Consider the following 21,296-nt stretch of genomic DNA (forward strand, 5'->3'; position numbering starts at 1 on the left):
CCCGCCGAGGGGAAGCAGCCCGTCAGGGGGCGCTGCTGGTGCGCGCGCCGGTCCCGCGGCCTCGGATTGGCTGCGCGCGGCGGGGCGGGAAGGGCGCGAAAGGCGACGCGGGAGCGCTGAGGGGAGACGGGAGAGGGGAGCGCTGAGGGGAGACAGGGACGGCACCGGCCACGGCCTGGCACCGGCACGGTACTGACACTGACCGCACCGGCAGCGGCCTGGGTCTGACACTGACCGCACCGGCAGCGGCCTGGGTCTGGCACTGACCGCACCGGCTCCGGCCTGGGTCTGACACTGACCGCACCGGCATCAGTCTGGGCTTGGCACTGACCGCACCGGCACCGACCTCGGTCTGGCACCGGCACCGGCCTGGCGCTGACCGCACCGGCACCCCCCTGGTACTGACACTGACCGCACCGGCACCGGTCTGACGCTCCCGGCACCGGCCTGAGCTGACCGCACCAGCCCGGCCCTGGCCGCACCGGCTCGGACCGCTCCGGTGCTGCCCTGCGCTGCTGGCCCCGGCGCTGGCCCCGCTCCCTCTGCCCGTGCCGGTACGCTTCTCCTCCGCCTGCGGGCAGGCCTCGCTGCCGGGCCGGCCCCGGGAGGTTTCTCTTTGTTTCCAGGGTTTGCCGCGGGGTCTCGGGCTCGTGTGGGTCCGCCCTGTCTGCCCTCGGCTCTGCTGCTCCCCCAGCCAGCAAAGCCCTCGCTGTTTTGTGTTCGTGGTGAATTTCACCTGAACAAACCCTGGGCCCTCCTTTGGTACAAGACCGCAAACGTTCAGAGTAAGAACACCTCTGTACTGTAAAATGTTAAGTAAAAACAACTTGATACCATTCTGCAGTCAGAGCAGAGCCGTGGGGGAGGGAGCATAGTCCTGGGAAGCAAAAACATTTTTGCAGAAACAAAGCTGATAATGGTTTTTTGTCCTGTAGAGTATTTTTGGACGTGAAGGATGGAATTGTCAGTGATTACTATTGGACAAGTACAAAATGTGCTTTCAGCCATGCAGAAGAACTTGGAGTGCCCAATATGGTATGTCAGAGAATAATATTAGTATAGTTAATATTTTGGAGGTGTGGTTTTTATTATCACTTCTATGGCTTACCAGAAAGCAAAGAGATTTGAGCTTAGAACTAAATATTCATATTTTCTAAGGCTCAAGTGAGAAAGTGCAAGGAAAAACTTATACTCTATGTTTTGCTTTTCTATAAAACCTGAATGTGTCAGTCCTCTATTCAGTGAGGGGAAAAATAAATCTGATGGATTAGAGGAGTGTTTGTAAAGCTGTGTGGGCTTTTGTCCCTTGTTTCTGAAAGGTGAATGAGCTCTGTAGTTCTTTAATGTTACATTTAATGTTCATTTAATATTTTCAATTTCTTTAATGCAAACAGGTGCTGAAATAGCAAAGGTTCTGGTTGAAGTCTATAACTTCTGTGCTCTTGTTTTTGTTTCCCTCTTTGTAGCCTGGATGTGGTGCAAGAGCCTGTTTCAACAAAATGTGATCACATATTCTGCAGGTAGGTTTGAAATCTTGCAAGTGCAATGCAGTTTTTAATTTCCACATATAATGGTTTTGTGGTTTATAATTTTTAATTCCATATATAGCAGTTTTAATTATGTTTCTTCAGTGCTAATCATGTATTTATACTGTGTTTTGACAAGTTCATGTGCAGCTGCTTGAGGGGAAAATGTCAATTCTGTACAAGAGAGAACTGCAACTTTAAAAGGTGTCAAAGGGGATCAATTAACTCACTGTAACACCAGAACAGGAATGCATCCTTGATCTATTAAATGGTCAATGTGCATAGTCAGCTTTAAGGAAAATAATATCCTTCTCTTGTTGCCATCACAAGTGTTCTTTGTTTCTAAAAAGAATTTTTAAATTTCCATATATAATGGTTTTGTGTTTATGATTTTAATTCCATTTATACTGGTTTTTTATTGCCATATATATTTCTTCAGTGATAATCATGTATTTATACTGTGATTTGATAAGTTCATGTGCAGTTACTTGAGGGGAAAATGTCAGTTCTGTAGAAGAGAGACCTCCAGCTTTAAAATACATCAAAAAAGGGGATCAGTTAACTCACTGTAACACCAGAACAAGAATACATCCTTGATCCACTAAGTGGTGAATGTGCATAGTCAGTTTTAAGGAAAATAATATCCTTCTCTTGTTGCCATCACAAGTGTTCTTTCTTTCTTTCTAGAAAGAAATTTTTCATTTCCATATATAATGGTTTTGGGTTTATGATTTTTAGTTCTATTTATGCTGGGGCTTATTGCCATATATATTTCTTCAGTGCTAATCATGTATTTATACTGTGTTTTGATAAGTTCATGTGCACCTACTTGAGGGGAAAATGTCAATTCTGTACAAGAGAGACAGCTGCAACTTTAAAAGGTGTCAAAGGGGATCAGTTAACTCACTGTAACACCAGAACAGGAATGCATCCTTGAGTCACTAAGTGGTGAATGTGCATAGTCAGTTTTAGGGTAAATAATATCCTTCTCTTGTTGCCATCACAAGTGTTCTTTCTTTCTAGATTCTGCATGTTCAAACTTATCAACAAAAAGAAAAAAGGTGTGGTAGAGTGTCCTCTGTGTAAGACTGAAGTTACCAAGAGGTGAGGAAATCATCTTGGTGAGGGGGCTGGAGGATGAGGTGTTTGAGCTCTGAGGAAAGATTAACAATGGGTTTAAAATATATTAGCAGAAGAGTGAAGTACAGAAGAAAAGATGTTTTTTAGTGAGCTGCCTATTTCTAAAGGAGTAAATGTAATATCTTACCTCAATGTGAGCTTTGTCCAGGTGATCACTCCTCTCTCAACAAGTGGCTGTGCTAGATTGGTGTTTCATCCTGGCAGCTGATTTCTCTCTACTAAACCTGTATGAAAAAATGATATGCTCACTTTGTGGTAATTTCAGTTCCCATAGTAATGGTTCTTTGGGGGAATTTGTTATTCCTTGGCAACAATTTCTTCTTGTCCCATCTTCCACTTCAGAGTTTTACCCCTTTTTTGGTTCAGCCAAAATTCTAGAAATATTTATAGTTAGCCTGTTGATTTGTCTTAAAATAACTGAAGTGCTGATGTTATTTCAGAAGTCTGAAAGAAAATTCCAGATTTAAGCAACTAATTGAAGGACTGTTGGAAACCATCCATGCTTTTGAGCTTGACACTGGAGTGAAGTGTAAGTGTTGTGAATATATATCCCCAGGTTGGTTTTTTTTTGTTTAAACAAGGTTTTGACCTTTGATTATTTATAAGGTATCCCATTCTAAAATAACTAGAATTAGATCCTGCTCTTGCTAGATTATCTATATAACCAAAATTGGTTGAGAAAATTAGTTGGCAGGATCAAGATCTTAATTATTACTTGAAGAATGCTCAGAAAGAATAATCAGACTAATAATCAACAAGATTTCTTTCTTGGATAAACATATTTTAGCTGTATATGCACTAAGTGCACAGAGTCTGCACAAGTCTATTTCATTAATATATAATACTTGAGGCATACTCAGTGTAGATTTTTTTTAACCTAATAACATGGTTTAGTTTTAAAGAGTCATCACTTTGCTAAAACATCCATGGAAGCCACTGCTGCTGAGTCCCTGTGTAAAGAAAGTTCTGTCATCCAAAGTAAAGGCTTCAGAAACAGGAGGAGAAGTGCTAAAGGAAATGGACAAGAAAACTTCACCTTGGTAACTGGTTTTTCCCATTTTATTTTTGTAGATTGTTTTTAAAAGTATTTGGAATGTGTATAAGCACACATACATAAAAGAATGAGGTAGGAGATTTTGGGTTGGTCTCAGACTGTTGTTTGACCTGAGTGATCTGGACAAGGACATCTGTATGTTTTTGTTTGTTTTTCTTCCTAACCTACTTGAGAAAGATGTGTGCATAAAATGACCTGAACTTACACATAATATTGCCATAATACAGTCTGTTACTGACACCAGCACTGAAAACTTGTTCCACCTGCTTGTTCCATGAGGCTGTCTAACTTTGTAGGGTTTTTACCTTTTTAGGGGTAAGATCATAACTGTATCTTAGGATTCACAAGGCATCACCCAGCTTGGGGTATTTGCTGTGTGTGTGACTGTCCATGGCATGGTGTTGCTGTTTTCATCTGCTTAAAGCTGAATGGAATGTTAGACAATACAGAATGTAAGCTCAAGCTGTTAATGATTTGATCTGTTAAATGCATGATTCATTGTTTCTATTGACACATTTCATTACTGTTATGAATATGCTAAATTGCTTCTGTTGTGCATAGAAGCTACCAGTGCACATGAACTAAGTATTTTTTATCAGCCCCCTGTTAAAGTTTAAATAGCTATGAATTTTTTTTTAATACCCCACTGTTGTAAATAACTATTCTTTTCTGTTTTCTTGTCAGCAGGAAGCTAGTGTGAATATTCAGCTTGCAGATGCCAAAATGTGTCACCCAAGAAACAAGCCCCAGAAATCTGGCTCTCAAAAGGGTACTTACATAGAGTTTGGTAAGATCTCTTGTAAATCCACACTAATTGATCCTATGTACAATGCTTGCAAAGTAGTGAAAGGTGATTATGTTCAAAGTCTTTATAAACACTAATTTCTACTTAACAAAATTACAACAAAGGGACAAATTATGGCAATTCCAAGTTCGTAAATCAAAAGTGTTTTTTACATAATTATATCATGGCAAATAATGCTGCTGTAGTGAACCCTTAAGCTTTGGTGTACACCACCCAGAGAAGGTGCAAAAAATTACAGCTGTTACAGCTAAAGGTAACCACTGTTTTCTGAAAAATGCTGAGCCTTGTCACCAGTGCTTGAGATGAGGATGAAATCTATTTGAGATATTAAAATTTTTTGCTATCTATTCTAGCTTTTCAGAATTTTATTTGATCTGGTGTTGATTGTTATGAGAAACAGGACAGATGCCATGCATAGCTTATTTGTTATGCTGTTCCTTCAAGGAAGGAATTGCTGCTTTCAATGGGTAGAGTTTGTTTCCTCACTTTTTTCCTTATTGCATCTGCCAGGATCAAAGGATCTGTGAGAGGCATTTGAATGTATTTCTCTGACTTCCAGCTCAAAATTCTAAATACTAGTAACTGTTTTGTGTATAAATTTAGAGATTAGAAAGCAACTTTTAGGTAATTAACTCTTAGTTATCAGTCACTGTATTTAAACACAGTTTGGTGCTGGAGCCATGTCGATAGTTATACACAGAAATCATTATAATCAGATAAAATATTTCATAATTGAACTTGGTTTCATCTGCTAAAAGTTGAAAGCATCTAGCTCTGGAAAGGAGTAGGCATGTATGTGAGATATTCAAATAACCACTGAATCTGCAAGTCACCTTGCTCTGAATCATTCCAACCAGAGTAACAGATTATTTGTTTTCAGGCTCTGAATCATCTGAAGAGTTTTTTAAACAGGCAAGCAAACCTGGGTAAGTAAAAGTGATTAAGGAATTCATATTTTCTACAGACAGTAGTTCAATATTCTCATTTCCTGTGTTCTAGTTTCTTAGCGTAGGACTGATACAATTTTTAAGCAGACAAATAATTTTCAGCTTTGAGGGCATCAGGGTAGAATGGGGAGCTGAATTCCAACAGTTTGCCATATTACATGCTTTAAAACTTTTTTCTAAATGTTTTGTTGTGGACATAGATCTTCCATAAAACAGTAAGAACTGTGCTTTAGAAAGTAAATACTAAATTCAGAATTGCAAGAGAGAATCTTTTAAAGAAGTGGCCTGCAACTCTGAAGAGATCTGATTGTGGTGTCAGTAGTGCAACTTAACTTCTCCAGAAACTATTTCAGAGAGCAAAAAGGGGAAAATAACTATCATCTTCTATACTATCTATTATGGTTTTATCTGTAATGAAAGTAGATTTCCTTTCCCAACAGGTTTGAAGACAAAGGAGCAGTTCAGATTTCTTCTCAAGCAAGGCTGGAAGAACTTGAGAGTGCTGAGAAAGGGAATGAAAATTCTTGCAATGCACAGCCTGACAAGCTGTGTGCCAAAGAAATAACACTACCAGATAGCACAGGTGTGTTGTTATTTTGGTGACAAAGGTGATTAAGCCTGAAAGAGACCACAAGTTAACATTTTATTTCACATGATTTTGTATACAAAATTGCTTGAAATTTTGTATAATGTATTTCTGTTAATGCCTACAGCTAATACAAGACTGTTCCTGTAGCCTAGATACAAAATGTGGATGTTGTATGCACAGGAGCAGAAAGGAAGAAAAGTAACTTGAACAAAGTACAAAACTTAGTCTGTTCTACATGAGTTATATTACAGATGAAAAAGCACTGGCTAAAAATTCATGTAAAAAATTAGAATATGGTCTTTCTGCCTTTCTCTAGAGGGAGATTTGTGTGGTGTAATATTCTGGTTAGGGGGGAATTAAGAGCAGTTCTTTTAAAACAAAGTAGCCATTAAGCTTGTGCTTGTGTGTGTAAAATAGAGGTTAATAATTTATTATACCTGTAAATCTAACAGGTGAAGGGGATTTCTCAAAGGAGTGTTTGAGCAAGAGAAGCACTCAGAGCATCACTGAATGTGCCAAACCTGACCAAGTGAATGTGACTGAAGGCCAGAGTTCTCCTTTGAGTGTCCTTGCTGCAGAGCTGCCCCCAGAGCAGTGTGACAGAGCAGGTGCTGCCAGTCCCACACTGGATGGGGACACATCATTCTCTAAGAGCCCAGAAGAAGTGGAGGAACAGCAAACCCAGCACAACACTGAAAACCAAGAGTTTGATTTAGAAAATAGCTCAGAGAGCAGGCTGGATAAAAGCAGGGAAATGGATACTGATGTACAAAGTGTGGAAGCTGTAGAGGGATATGAACCTGAGAATGAATCTTCCCATGACAAAGAACTTCCTCTGGAGGAGCTGCCTCAGCCAGAGACACTCCACTCTGCCACCCTGAATAAAGTCTCCAAGAAGAAACTGAAGCAGAGCATTCAGAAAGTCAACGAATGGTTTTCAAAAAGCAATGAGATTTTGTCTTCTGGTTCCTCAGTGGATGAATCTGCTGCATCAGCTGATGTCTCAGGTGAAGGAGATCTGTGTTTATCAGATAAAGAGTCCTGTATTTCAGCAAAGACTGACCCTATGGCAGATTCCATGGAAATTGCAGCAGTGGAAGGGAAAAAGAGATGGTCAAACCAAAAAGCAGAGGACATCAAAGATAAAATATTTGGCAAAACATACAGGAGAGAGAGGAAATCAAATCCCCCTTCTACCTTGAGAGATATTTTGCCTGCTAGGCAAAAGGAAGATGTGGCTGCTGCTAAGTGCCTGACTGATTTTGGCAAAGACAGACTCAAACGAAAGAGGAAGACTGCCTGTGTCCTGCAACCTGAGGATTTCATCAAGAAAACAGATACAGAAAAGGCAGATGGGGACCCTCAGAGTGTCAATGGGGGCCTTGGAAATGCTGAAAAGAAAAGATGTGATGAAAGTGTTGCTGTGAACGAGAGTCACCTCTCTCAGAATAGAGCAAATAATACATTAAGAGAACCTGAGGAAGGAGGAGAGTCCACGTGGAAGAAAGCTACTGAGAAGGTCACCACCAAGCACTGTGAGGGGGAACCAGAGATGTATAACTGTGATCAGAAAAGCAGCAAAAAGAGAAGCTCTGCAGCAAAAAGATGCAGGCATTCTAGAACTATGTGTGCTCTGCAGTTAGTAGTGGACAGAGGCTCTGTTTTCCCTGATGCAGCTGAGCCACAGATTGACAGCTATCCCAGCAGTGGAGAGCCCAGGAAAGATGATTCGGAGCAAAACCCAGTCAGACGCAGCAGAAGGCTTCAGCTGCTCTCTGAAGAAATGACAAAAGAAACAAGGAAAGGAGGAAAGGGAGCCAGAAATAACAGTGATCATGGAAGGTCTGTCTCTGGAGACCAAAGGAACGTGGCAACTCACTCTGCTGAATGCAAGGAGCTGTGTGAGCCTCAAGAGGAGCTGAGTTACAGGCCAGTCACTAATTTGGAGGGAGGTGATGTGCAAGCCAATGAAGTGCAGGTTAGTCTAAAAAATTTCTCTGACACTGCAGAAACTAGAAAAAGTCTGTTCAGTCCTTCACGTCTGCCTTCAAACTGTGGTTCCACTGTTCCTGATACAAGTTCTCAAGACAGTAAAATACTTGGTAGCCCCCTCCTCCTACAACTTCCTTCAGTGTCTGCTGGGGAAACTGCTTCTCACCAGACTGAGGAGGGGACTGAATCACCTACTGCTTCTCCCCCAGAATGTGGGCATGATTCACAAAATGTTCCAGGGGACTTCAAAGCTGAGAAGTTGCCAGTGGCTAAAAATGTTTTGGAATTGACTAAGGAAGCTGAAGACAGTGACTTGGACACACAGTATCTGAGGAATATATTCAGGCACTCCAAGCGCTCCTCCTTCAGCCTTTTCCAGTCTCGTGCAGTGGCAGATCCTCCTTCTGAGACTTTAAATCTGTCATGTGCTGCTCAGGTAGAAAATAAGGCTAGCAAACAGTTACAACCAGAAAGCTTGCAAGAGGAGAGAGCAGCTGCTCAAAACTTGAGCAGGGTTTCTGAGAAAGAGAAGCTGAAGTCCTGTGAGTCTGCACGTGTTGATCCTGGGCCTTGCTTTGCTGTCAGCACAGGAGAGCACAGGGATGGCATTTCACAGGCTGCAGAGGAAGGGACTCTGACACCAGCAAGGGCAGGAACTGCTCAGAATGAGCACAGCAATGGATTGCTGCAGGAAGAGCAGGACAATGAAAAGCCAGTGTCAGCTGAGATAGGGATAGAAAGTGAGTTGAGACAGAATCCCGTTGAAAGTGATGGAAGCCAGAGTGACCAGAGTTACACAGAGAAGCATGATTCCAGACAAAATGATTTAAATACAGGCCAGGAAAACAGCTTCAGTTCAGAAAGCAATCAGGCAGGAAAGACTGAACTTGATTGCACAGGACCAATTCTACATTTTCAATCCACATCAACGATTTGTTCTGCAACTTGTCAGCAAAGCCCTGCTGAATTCAGCTCTGAAGTCACTAGCACAAAAAGCAGCAAAAGAGAAAGAAAACATGTAAAGGGGGATGAAGAAGAAGCAGCCCAAACTGTAAGCACAGCTGCAGAGGCTCTGGAAGAGCCTCTTGGAGAGAATTGTGGCCTTACGGGTTTGTCTGAAACCCCGAATGCCTTACTGTGCTCTGATACTGACATTGAGGAGAACAGCAGCCTGTGTGACACTGACAGGAAAGAGCAATCTGCAGTGTTTGTAAAGAGTGCCAGTGCCCTGGGAAAAGATCTGCACAATAGAAATGCAAGTTCCAAGCCAAGACCTCGGGGTCCTCGAAGGTCTCGAAGGCGAGTGCAGAAACTGCCATCTTCAGACGAGGAGTCCTGTGAGGATGAGGACTTGCCATGCTTTAGGACATTCATCTTCAGCAAATCAGCAAGCACACCTTTGCATTCTGACAGACAAATGGCTCCTGTGGTGGAGTCCCCAGTGGCAGAGTGCCCAGGGAGCCCCAGTGTGCTGCCTCACAGCGTGAGTCACGATGGCGAGGTCGTGCAGAAAGTGTCTGAAGCTGCCCTAAGTCATGGCTGTGCTTCACCAAGCCAGGAGTCAGAATGCTCTGTCAACTTGTTTTCTTCCCAGTCCAACATGTCTGAGGAATCACTTAATGGAGCACAAGAACTGAGCAAACATTTACCACAAGCTCAGGTGTCCAAACAAATGAGCAGTGGAAATGACAGTAAAGAAACTTCTCAGGATTCTGGTGAAGGGCTCAAGGAGACCAAAGATGAAAGGCAAGAAGACCCAGACATGGGAGCAAATCTAGGTACAGACCAAGATTTTTCTCTCTGCAGCTGTGTTTATAATGTCCTTACACCAAGGTTTTTGGCGTGTGCATGGAAATTTTGTTTTGTATTTAAGGGGTGCTTGCTCTTCTAGGAGAATGTATCAGTCTTAAACAAAAAACCTTCAGTGGTTTATTTCCTGAAAATTCTGTTCTTCCAGTGTTCTTTGTTCAGAGCACAAATGAACAGCCTGGGCATTAGAGACTGACTGATGGGAATTCATGTTTAGGGAAATGATGGTTCTCTTACTGCAAAGGTATACTTGCATTTTCAGCAAAATTTCCCAACCTGTCCAAGCTTTTCCCCCAGGTGAAATGTTTGTTGAAATTGGCTGTAGAATTTTGTAGTGAATATTTTGCCTTTTTTTATGGCCTTTGTAAATGTTTAGGACTCTTTCATCACTTGAAACACTGAATTCTGTTTATTTTGTCATGTGTATGACATGGTATTCTTTGAAATGTTCACTTAAAGATCTGTCCTAACTTCAACACTTTCAAAACATGTCATTTTAGTGTTATAGTTTTTAGTTCTGTAAAGCTTCCACATGCTAAGAAATTACGGATAATGTTGGTTGTTTTATTGTTGTTTGGTGGATTTTCTTTAACCCAGGGGGTTTTTTTTCCATCTTCTTCAAGGTGAAGCATCTGGATCTGACAGTGAAATAAGCATTGTGGAAGATTCCTGTGGAGCATTCTCTCAGGGTGAAATCCTCACTACCCAGGTGAGTGAGTTCATGCCCCGAGTGCTGCAAGCAGCTTGCATTCCAGGAGATAAGCAAGCTGTGAAGTCAACACAGTGGAAAATTCCTTTCATCATAATTTTTTATCACTAAATTACTTCCAAAAGCATAATTAATGAGGAACTGTAGAGCTGCTTCTATGCCATTATTTGTCCAGTTTTTCTTCCCTGGTGACTTTAAACTGCAATGGCCACAGCTTGTTATGTGCTATTGGTTACAGAGCTTAATTATGGGAGATGCTAATTAATGCATCTCCACACTTGGCCAGTGCTGGAAATGTCAGCTTCCTATATTTAAAAACTTTAATAATAGGAATATATAAGGATTTGGTGATAAGGATTAGATTTATTACAATATGATATTTGGAAGTACAGAGACTTGTCTTCTCTGTGTAAAGATTAAATCAAATAATTCCATATTAGAGTGTTATAGATACAAGTCCCAACAGGCAGTGTCTAATGAAAGGTGTGTCTGGAAATGTATTTTTTGTCTGCTGTTAAAATCCTGAATCCTGACTATATGTGATTCGGGCCCTGACTTTATGTGATTTGGGCTGGAGGTTCAGTTGAGGGTTAGAGGCTTGGGTTTTTTGGTTTTGCTTTGTGTTTTTCTTTGTCCTGTGTGACTTTAAGATAAGTCTTATGGCAACCCTCTCTTCAGCATTTTCAGCCCTATGGGCTTTATGTATGTCCAAAAAGAATGAATTTAATTTTTGTGCCTTCTGGGTGTATTGGGTGATTTGGGCTGGGGGTTCAGTTGAGGGTTAGGGGCTTGGGGTCTTTGTTTTGCTTTGGGGTTTTCCTTCGTTCTATGTGACTTTAAGATAAGTCTCATGGCAACTCTCTCTTCAGCATTTTCAGCCCTGTGGGCTTTATGTATGTCCAGAAAAAAAGTGAATTTAATTTTTGTGCTTTGTGGCTGCTTCTCCTGTTTGCAGCACCAGTGAAATGGAATCAGCTGGCAGGACACTGTTCCTGCTGTAGCTTCATGGATGGAGATACTGGGATGTGCCCAGGCTGGATGGGTTAATGAAATCCCACTCTGGGGGTGTGGGATTTGGGTTTGTGGTGTGGTGATGCTTCTCTGTGTGCTTGGGAGTTTTTATGGGTTCAGTAACAAAGAGGCTCCACACGGTGCCAGTGCTGGAGCTACAAATGGAATATTCAGTTCTCTGCAAATTGCTTCATCATGTAAAGACTTTGGGTTTTTAAAAAGGACTTTTGGAACCCTTTGAGCTGTTCTCTGAGGACCTGCCTGTGGTGTGGCTTTGATCATGTAATATAATTTTTGAGGGGGAGCATAAGGAAGAATATTATGAAATATTTTAGTCCTTTAAATGATCTTTGGGGCTTTCAGTAACTCTGGAAAATGAAAGACTCAATTTAAAATTTAATAATGAGCATCATGGATTGAGCTGCTAATGGAGTTTGGACAAAATTACTTTCAAATAAATTCATGCAGGATTTGTGTTGTTTTCTGATTGATTAAACTCTGAGGCACCTAAACTGAAATGACATGACTGGCAAAGAGAGTGTGTGATTGCTTGGGTGTTTTTGCTTCTGATGTGGGATGTGTGCACTATTTGTTACTGTAAAAGCACCTTTTGAACACGTGGCAAAAACTTTAATCAAAACTATTTTGCTATTTCTAATTTTCAAGTGTTTGTTAAAGAAATTAATCCTGAGTTTGCTTATGTTGGCATTCTTGTGTTCCTTTGCAGCAAAAGAATGCTATGCAAAATAGCCTGAAAAAACTGCAGCAAGAAATGGCTGCACTTGAAGCAGTGCTAGAGCAGAATGGGAGCCAGAACTGTGAAGTTTTACCTGCACACAGGGAGCTGCCACATTCCAGTACTGAAGGAGCATCTGAAATGGATCAAATGAGTAAAGAAATAAACAGGTCAGTGGTTTTGTTTGGAGCTTTGGGGTTTTTTATGTTCATTTCTAAAGTTTTATTTTAAAAAAATATCCCTGAGCTTCTGGGAAATTACAATAGTTTCACTGTTGCTACATTTTTCTGATGCTTAAAAGAGTGAAAAGGGTATTAAAATCAATTTCCCTCTCTCAAGGTCTCCAGAATTGTTGCTTTCAGCTTCTAAATCCTCTTTAAGGAAGAAATCAGATCTGGAGAAAGGCCCTGAGAGTGACAGTGTTCTACAGAACAAAACTCCCTCTGAAAAGACAAAACCTGTGCAGGAGGCAGTGCAAGAGCACAGGCAGTGTCAGCCTGAAGCAGGTAACACTGAAAAGAAACCCAGTGCATTTTGAATTCTGGTGGTTTTCTCCTCTTCTTTTCATTTTTTTACATATCAGCAAGATACAGCTTTTTCCTGTATTTTAATTTATGTGTTGCTGGTCATTTTAAAAAGGTGTTGCTGCTTTGGTAGCCCAGCTGTGTGGCTGCCCATCAAATGGGGTGTGGCAGCTTTTTGACACTAATTGGAGTTTTTCTGTCTCACTTCTAAATTCAGACAATTTGGCAAATATGTTACTAAAAGTTCCACAGGTATTCTAGTGTCTTGCCTATAAATCAGGAAAAAGTAATGATAGAGGCAAAGATGAATAAGCACAAAAGGAGAGGAAGTAACTGCAGAATTTAAACCAGAAAGAAAGAGCAACAACCTTCTACCATGACCACAAGAAAAATGCAGTTTTCTCAAAGAGTAATTTCTTGTTTCCTTCAGGAAATACAGAGGAGCAGAAATCTGGGACCAGTGCATCATCAGATCTTTTTGGAAATGTAACCCCAGATAACTCTTCCTCCTCTGTGAGGCTTTTTACCCCTCAAACTGCAGAAGCCCCAGCAGGGCCTGTGATGGCTCAGAACACTGATAAAAGCTGTGGCCCAGGACACAAATTGAAGAGAAGTGAATGTTTTCCTGTACCTGTTCTGCACAATGCAGCTGGGAAAGAAAATACTGCAAATCCAGTGGTGACCAAGAGGAAAGAAATGTCAGTTGTGGTCTCAGGTCTGAATCACAGTGAGCATGTAAGTAGATTTCAGAATTTGGAGATCACTAGTTAATAATTCCTGATTACCACTACAGTCCTTAGCAGAGAGATCTCCAAGTGTAATAAAACTGATCTTGCAGGAATTGCAGGTGAGTAATGCAGCAAAGTCAAACTTTATCACTCCTAAAGCTGTGAGGATGCTGCCTGTAATGGCACTGATAAGCTTAGTGAAATTTGAACTTTTAAAACAATCCCTGAAGTCTGGGGGGAGAACAGATGATTGCAAAGCCTTGTAGAAAGCCTTGGGGCTGGGAGGGGCTGTTTGATCCAGTCAGTGTTCTCAGAAGATGCTGCTTCACCCAAATTCTGATCCATAGGGAGCATTCTGTAAGTAGTAATTCTGAGTTGCTAATAAAGCTGTTTCTGCACTCAGTTTGGCTTTTGGGTTATAAAACACACACCAAGAGCTCTGCATTACTTTAGTTTGTTGAATGGTGCCAAAACTGACTTAGGGAAATGTACATTCTGTGTGCCAGCACATAAAACTGGTACTTTAAAGTAACTATCCTATTACATTGTGCTCCTACAAACTGGGGCTGTTGGGGGATGTTAAAACTGTTGCTAACTTTTATTTTCTTAACTACTTTTCAGTTGGTGGTCCAGAAGTTTGTGAAAAAAACTCAGAGCACTTTATCTAATCACATTACTGAAGGAACAACCCATGTCATAATGAAAACAGGTTTGTTGGGAGCTAGGGGACCCAATCCTCTATTGACAGACCAGATAGAATTTTACCTTCAGTTTAAACAGCAAGCAGACAGCTCAGCAATAAATTTAATAAGTTTGAGGAAGAGGTATTGATTGTTTACTCTATTGCAAGTTTTTTGTTTAAGCTTGTGAGTTTTCTCATTCTATTTCAGAGGATCAATGTAAGGGCATGTTTTCCCTCGTGGAATTCAAAGTTTGTTACTTGGTATTTGTTTGTTCAGCTGTTTGCTCATAATGTTCAGGTGTTGACAGCACACTAGTGTGAAGTGGTTCAGAACCAACCAAAAGGAAACAAAGATAGTTCCCAAAGAAGTAATGCTTTTTCTTGCCTCTTATCTTTATTGAATAATTTTAAAAGGGCTCACAATTGGTACATGTGATTAATTTCTGCTCATTTCCTTCAGTTTAGTAACATCATGACCGTGGATTTTTGGAACCTTTGTATAGTTGTGATATTTTGCTGCTGCACTTAGCAAAGAATGCTTGCTTTTGACAAAACTAAGAGAGTTTGCTGTTGTTTGCCCTGCAGATGAGGAGCTGGTGTGTGAACGGACCCTGAAGTATTTCCTGGGCATTGCAGGAGGAAAGTGGGTGGTCAGTTACCAGTGTATGTGTCACTGCTCCTGGAGATCAGTGGGCTGTGCCCTTCTGCATGAGTGCACGTGTTACAGTAAAGAAAAAGGATCTCTTCATGCCTTGCCCTCTGATGTTCTGCAGTGTTTCTTCTAAATAATTTAAAAGAAATTAAAATTAAGGAACACAAGCAGCAATATTTAGCTTCTTACTCCTGTGAATTACTTACTGTTTCTGCTTTCAGATGGCCACACTGCAGTGCTCCCCACTGTGGCAAAAGCCTTTTGTCCCTCTTAATTTCAATATTTGCAATGCATGGCATCAGTTAGTGTAAAATTTGTATTCTTTCTAAATGTTAAAAAAAAATATTTTAAGTATTTTGTGTTATACTGTATTCCTTTAGTACAAATACCTTCAATTTAATGTAGCAATGAAGTCAGAATACTGGTAGTGGAAGAACCATTTTGCTGGATAAAATTACTTTTCTTGTTCTGATCTTTTTCTTTAGGGATAATTCAGTCTTTTAAAGCAGGAAGAATACTGGATGAGGTAGGTCTTTTATCAAATGTCAGATGGTTAAGTAATGCTGTTTCATGATGGACTTAGGAGTTTATTTGTATTGTATAGACAGATATTGTCTAAATATTTAATATGGAATTTTAGCTCTAAAACCTGGGGTTCTGGTTTTACCAAATGCTAGGACCAAAATCCACATTTAGTGCATTCATTGGTGTTGAAGACATAATGAGTCCCTATTATTTTTTGACAGGTTATAAACATATTTTTATAAGTGTTCCTACTGATATTAATAGATTATTGCATAGAGCAAAAGATCTATTCTTTGCTTAAGGAAATAATGTTATATACAGATAATTTCTATCAAATACTGATAGACAAGTATAGTCTGATAAGACAAAAATAGTAATAATTATATTACTGATAAGACAGTTATAGTCTTGGAGTTTTCTGCTTCTTTTATTTAGTTTGCTAGCTTACTATACAGCTTGAGTATAATTTGTTTCTTTAAAAATTGCCTGATGCTGCAGGGGTTTCATACTCCAGCATTTCTGTTGCAAAGCCTTTTAATTCATATTCTGAACACACTCATAGATTTTCAGTTCTGAAATCTGACAACTTGAAGCAGAACTCTGACAGGAAAGTGTTCTCAGTCTCTTAACTTCTGATTCCTTGTTTTTGTTGTGTTCCAGGAGAACTTTGAAGTCAGAGGAGATGTAATCAATGGGAGAAACCATCAAGGTCCCAAGAGGGCCAGAAAGGCCCTGACTGACAAGGTACAAGCACATCAGGGATTCAGATTCTGTCCTGCTGTGTTTTCAGGCTGTGCTGGCTGAGTTTCTGGAACTTCTCCCAGTTTCTCTGCTATTCTGTACACACAGAGTTGTACAAATTAATCATTTTGGTGCATGAAGGGTGAGCTCAGTCAGCAGCAGAGCAGATATTCTGTAGGGGCTCCCTAAGCTTGGAGTGAATGCTGTCTTTTTATAACAGAGGGTTAGTGGTCTTTAATATTCTTTTAGTTTTATTCTTAAATTCTTTTGGTTTGTGGGTTACAAAAGCTTTGGATATGCTTTGTGAAATAATCATAATTTGATAGCAAGCCCTGGAAGTGCAGTGAAAACAGCATATAAAGCATTACTCTTTAAAATCCCCCCATGAACTGTAACATGTTCCTTGCTTTGCAGATCTTTAAAGACTTTGAGATCTGTTGCTGTGGACCCTTCACTGACATGACTACAGGTGTGGTGTTTTAGTGGAATTGGATGAATTGTTAAAATAAAAAAATATTTGGAGAGGCACTGTGCATTCACCGGAATTTTACATTTCACCTCTCCTTGGATAATTTTTTACCTCTTTACGTACATGGGGTAAGGTGTAGATAAATAATTTTATCCATTTCTATTCCAAATGGAGTGGAAATGCTGTTCTCTTCTATTTGGATGTCCTCAGACAACCCCCTGGCAATTTTGCTGCATTTCAAACTAGGCCTTTTATCTAGTTTATCTCTGATTCTCTAGCACTGAAGGAAAAGCATTAATGTCATGCTGTCTGGTAATTATTATTGATGGTTTTGATCACTCATACTTGAGCATTTTTTCTTCTTAGTAAACAGTTCCTAAATATCCTTTTCCTAGCAGTTGACACGTCCTTATTGTAGCCTCCTGTCTATAGGAACAAGTGTTAAAAGTGAAACACTTCAACAAAGCTAGAATTTAATACATAAAGAAAAAGCTGTTCAGGATAGCTTTATTTTTTACTTTTAAAATTTAATAAACTATGTTACAAGTTTTTGAAAAATTAATTATAGTTTTTCTACTTCAAATATTTGTACCTGACTTCCCATTTTTGTGGCTTATTCAGCAGATGCTTTCTGATTTATCCAATATAACTTTATTTTTGACTGGGTGAAATACACTCACATTTCTTGACATTTACAGTAATTGCTACAAAGGGTGCAGTGCTTTCACCTGCTGCAGTGATCCTCAATTTTGGCTCTTATACTTGAGAGACTTAATCTCCTTCACTACCAATTCAACAAATTGGTGCAAATTAAGTACTTTGGCTACTTCTGTTAATGAGAGGTAATCACAGTTCAAACTTCTCATTTTTAATTTCCATTTCACCTCTTGCATCCTTATGATAAGAGGAAATGAATTGTGGCTTTTTCAGGGTTTTGTGTTGTGCAGATCTGTCTGGGAGGGGGGAGCTGATGTTCCCTGGCAGGTTTGGAAGTGAAAGGATTCTTTTTTCCTGCTGAGGCTGACATCTCTTTCAAGTGATGGTGGTTTGTGAGCTGGAACAAACACTTGGGGAACAGTGGCAGCTTCAATGTGATGTAAAACACTGACTGATTTCATCTGATCTCTTCAGAGCATCTGGAGTGGATGGTGGAGCTCTGTGGTGCCTCGGTGGTGAAGCAGCCTGACCTGTTCACACCCACAGCAGTAAGTGCTGAGGAGTTGTTACCCTCCCACAGTTCCAGAGCTGTCTGCACAGCCTGGCAGTGCCCCTTGGCTCTGCAAGACAGCCTGCCTTGTAGTGCAGACATGATTGGTGCTGCCCAGATCACTAATTTGTCCTGAAATTAGCACTGAGCCTGCCCTCTCCAGCTCCAAAAGCCTTTTAGTGACTGAGTGTAGTCACAGAATTTCTGGAGAGAAATCACAGAAGAATCTTGGGAACTAATGTCTTTCTACCTCTACTTAAATTCCTCTCTGAAGTGTTAACCCAGTTATTGCTCTCTGTAAATAGATATGAGAATTATATAAGAACAGATAACAATTCTTATTTTTTTATCTTAAAATCCTAGAATTCCACTGCTGTTGTGGTTGTGCAGCCAGATGCTTGGAAGGAAAACATGGATTATAGAGGTAAAGCAACATTTTTCTGAGCTGCTTTCTGGTACACATCGAGTGTCTTTATCCCACCTGTCCTTTTAATAGGGTTGTAGATATCAAAAGGTTGTAGATAAATCAAATATCAGAGGGTTGTAGAGAAATCAGAACTCTACTGCACCTGGAGATGGAAGTATGTCTTGTAAGAAAAATCTAGAAGGACAAAGTAAATTGTTTCAAGAACCAGCAACAGTTTGAAGAGCTGCTCTGGCAGATGAAATCTATTGCCTCAGTTGTCCTCTGTGTTATCTTGAGCTTTACAGAAACTTTTCTAATTGAATGGTTTTTAAAAGGTGGGGAGGGGTGTCCTTGGAGGACCAGTAAGATCTAGGAGACAGCCTCAGATGGAGCAAGATTGCCTTTGTCTGAAAAGGTCGTGTTAAAAAGCTTTAACAGATGTAGTTTTGCTTTTTTTTTTTCTTATAAGCAAAATGCTCAGGAGAAACCATGAGGCTTTAAAAGTGCAAGTGGGGTTCTGGAAGGAATGGGAGTTAGGCTACACCGAAGTCCAACAAAACCGTGGAGCAGGATGATGATGTAAAAAAACCAGCTGTTTCCATGGCACTGGAGAAAGGAGAAAAAAAGATCCTGGGATGAGGAAGAACAGCCTGAAAACACTTCAGAATTTTCTGTTGCTTCTCTTAATGAGACTCATTGCTTGTCACACACTCAGTGTGTCTGGGCAGACAGGAGAACCAAAGCTCTGTCACTGAGGTCCTAAATGAAAAGATAACAAGTGCATTTTTTGGTTTTAGTGTTTATGTTGTGTTCACTGCTTCCTGCTTGGCCAGCTCTGCTCTTGGAGCCCAGCATTACCTGCCTTGCTGAAGGCACTGCCACAGCTCTGCTTTTTATCACAGATAAAGCAAACAGCTCATTCTGAAAGACATCAGCGGCCTCACCTTAAGCTTGTTTGGAACTCTTGCTAACAGCTGCATCGTTTGTTTCTTTGTGTCTTTGTCTTGCAGCAATCCAGCGGCAGAGCAACGTTGCCGTGGTAACTCGGGAGTGGGTCCTGGACAGCGTGGCTTGCTACCAGTGCCAGGAGCTCAGTGCTTACCTCGTGTCCTGAGGGGGTTTTTACTTTTCTGTAATTATTTTTACTTGTGTAGGACCCAGTGCCTGGCATGGCTGCAGCTCTTGGTCATCATAAAATTACTGAAACATCGCCATCCAGAAGGTGGAATTGCCCACTGTTCTTTAAAGCTTTACATTAGCTTAAAGGACTATGAGATTATAAATGTTAAATTTTAAAAGTTAGAGGATGTAGTATATGGCCTCCTCAGAGAAATGGTGATATATTGCTTGCCACTGCAGCCAGTTTCTGTTTAAATACTTGGGGACAGTTATTTAAAAGAGGAATATTGGGCTTGGGGTTTGAATGAAAACATACCTGCACTCTGGAGTAACCTCCTGATTTTCATTTTGCTTAAATACAAGCCCTGAATGCTATTTTGTGATTATTAATGCATTAGCCTTGGCCATTGATTGATTATGGTTGTGTTGAAAACTCTACAAACAGCTTTCCTGTTGTGCATCACAGTGCCAGCTCACCCTAACCAGAAACACAGGTATGGTCCTCAGAAATGCAATGATTGAATCCAAACACAAGGCAGTGCTTTAAAACCAGGCTTAAAAGGTTTAAAATTTAGTACCAGTGCTGTCAGGCTGATTTCTGACAAGAGTATGTGGCACTATGAAAGGATAATGAATAGATGCATTTTAGTATCCTGGTGACCCATGATAAGCCCAAAAATATCTGCTTCTAATAGTCCCTGCTTGTAAAATGAGGCTGCAAAGAAATTGGCTTTTTATGAAAGAAAATATCTTGCTTGTTTCTGTTGCCAAGCAATTCAATTTCATGTCTAATTTTGTACTTTGAGAGCAGAGCTGCTTGTTTAAAAAGCAGAAAAAGGTAGCTTAGTTCATAAAATTGTTTTGTGATAAGATGCTGCTGTCTTGGAAAGTTACAGAAAGTATGTTTATAAATATTTGAATGCACAAAAGAAATAAAATTATTTTGGCAAATATTTACCTACTTGTTTAGCTTTTATGTGAACCAGTCTCTCAGTCTGCATTGAGGCATATGTGAAATAATCCCTTAGTCCAACCTCCTGAAATGGGGAAGGAAGTGAAGGCTTACTGGAGAAAGTAAAAAATGTAAATGAGAATTTCAGAGATGCAATCAGAACTGCAGTTGTTATCAACCTGAGAAGTGAAAGTGTTATCAACTCTTGCAGCTGCCAGTGCAGGCAGGCTGATCAAGCATTGCTGCTGGCAGGGTGGGAGCTGGATGGAAGCATTTGCTCACTGTTCCCTCCTGTGTGACAATACTGCAGAGCTGCCAGGCTGCAGCACAGCCTCACCTTCAGCCTGCTGCTGCTCTTATCTCTGCAGCCCATGCTGGCAGTGGCCACTTGATAATCTACATTTCAAAGGACAGCTGGAGGCAACAACTAAACACTGCCTGTTGGATGCAGCAGAAGGCCAGGCAGAACTGCTTTGCTTTGGCCGTTGTGAAATTGTCCCCCAGATATTGGTGCAGAGATTGTTTTTATCAGGTCAGGTACCAGCTCCAGCTGGATCATCGTCTCCAGGAATGGCACCCAGGGTGCTGCTGCTCCTCCTTGGAGGTGACTAGATCTGGGGAAACTCTGTTTCTGTAAAGTCTTATCTGTGAACTTTGCTAGGGATCTCCACCTGGTGTAAGACTTGAATGAGGTGAAATGATTTCCAAGCAGCTGAGGGCAAGGAATGCTCCCAGAGGAGCAGGCAGGGTCAGGGAGCTGATGAGGGTTTGGAACCCATCTGCACTTCTGCAGTCACTTTCCAGCTTTGCAAATAAAGCCCCAGCCCCTGGAGTTTCAGAGCACTCTGGGTCATTCTGCAGGTCAGGCTCCAGTTCCGTTTCTTCTCTGCTCATGTTCCAGAGCAGGCTGGTGATGCTTTGCAGGGTGGGAAGCCTGAGGGGGATGCAGTTTTCAGGAGTGGCTGGGCTGCCC

General features: G+C 40.9%; 1 protein-coding gene across 3 annotated transcripts; it reads left to right on the forward strand.

The window, feature by feature from the left end:
* Positions 1-321: 321 nt before the first annotated feature.
* On the forward strand, positions 322-20,324 carry BRCA1 (BRCA1 DNA repair associated). Of its 3 annotated transcripts, none has more exons than XM_064399749.1 (22): positions 322-554; positions 936-1,035; positions 1,467-1,520; positions 2,550-2,630; positions 3,107-3,195; positions 3,561-3,706; positions 4,405-4,507; positions 5,406-5,451; positions 5,913-6,055; positions 6,514-9,831; positions 10,486-10,571; positions 12,310-12,488; positions 12,658-12,824; positions 13,273-13,577; positions 14,192-14,279; positions 14,838-14,915; positions 15,390-15,430; positions 16,090-16,173; positions 16,585-16,639; positions 17,771-17,844; positions 18,210-18,270; positions 19,263-20,324. In XM_064399749.1, exons 2-22 carry the CDS (start codon positions 956-958, stop codon positions 19,364-19,366), a joined length of 5,382 nt encoding a protein of 1,793 aa, XP_064255819.1. In that variant the 5' UTR covers positions 322-554; positions 936-955; the 3' UTR covers positions 19,367-20,324. The 3 variants fall into 3 exon arrangements, with proteins under 3 accessions (XP_064255819.1, XP_064255818.1, XP_064255820.1); XM_064399748.1 differs by lacking the exon at positions 322-554 and adding an exon at positions 646-785; XM_064399750.1 differs by lacking the exon at positions 322-554 and adding an exon at positions 646-785 and having other exon boundaries at positions 4,408-4,507.
* Positions 20,325-21,296: the final 972 nt, after the last annotated feature.

Source organism: Passer domesticus, chromosome 27, assembly GCF_036417665.1.
Source record: "Passer domesticus isolate bPasDom1 chromosome 27, bPasDom1.hap1, whole genome shotgun sequence".
Lineage (NCBI taxonomy): Eukaryota > Metazoa > Chordata > Aves > Passeriformes > Passeridae > Passer > Passer domesticus.

Coding starts and splice junctions, on each gene's coding strand:
- BRCA1 (XM_064399749.1), top strand. CDS start 956: ATGGAATTGTCAGTGATTACTATTGGACAAGTACAAAATGTGCTTTCA. Junction 4,508..5,405: donor GGGTACTTACATAGAGTTTG/GTAAGATCTCTT, acceptor ATTTGTTTTCAG/GCTCTGAATCATCTGAAGAG. Junction 16,640..17,770: donor CTTCACTGACATGACTACAG/GTGTGGTGTTTT, acceptor TGATCTCTTCAG/AGCATCTGGAGTGGATGGTG.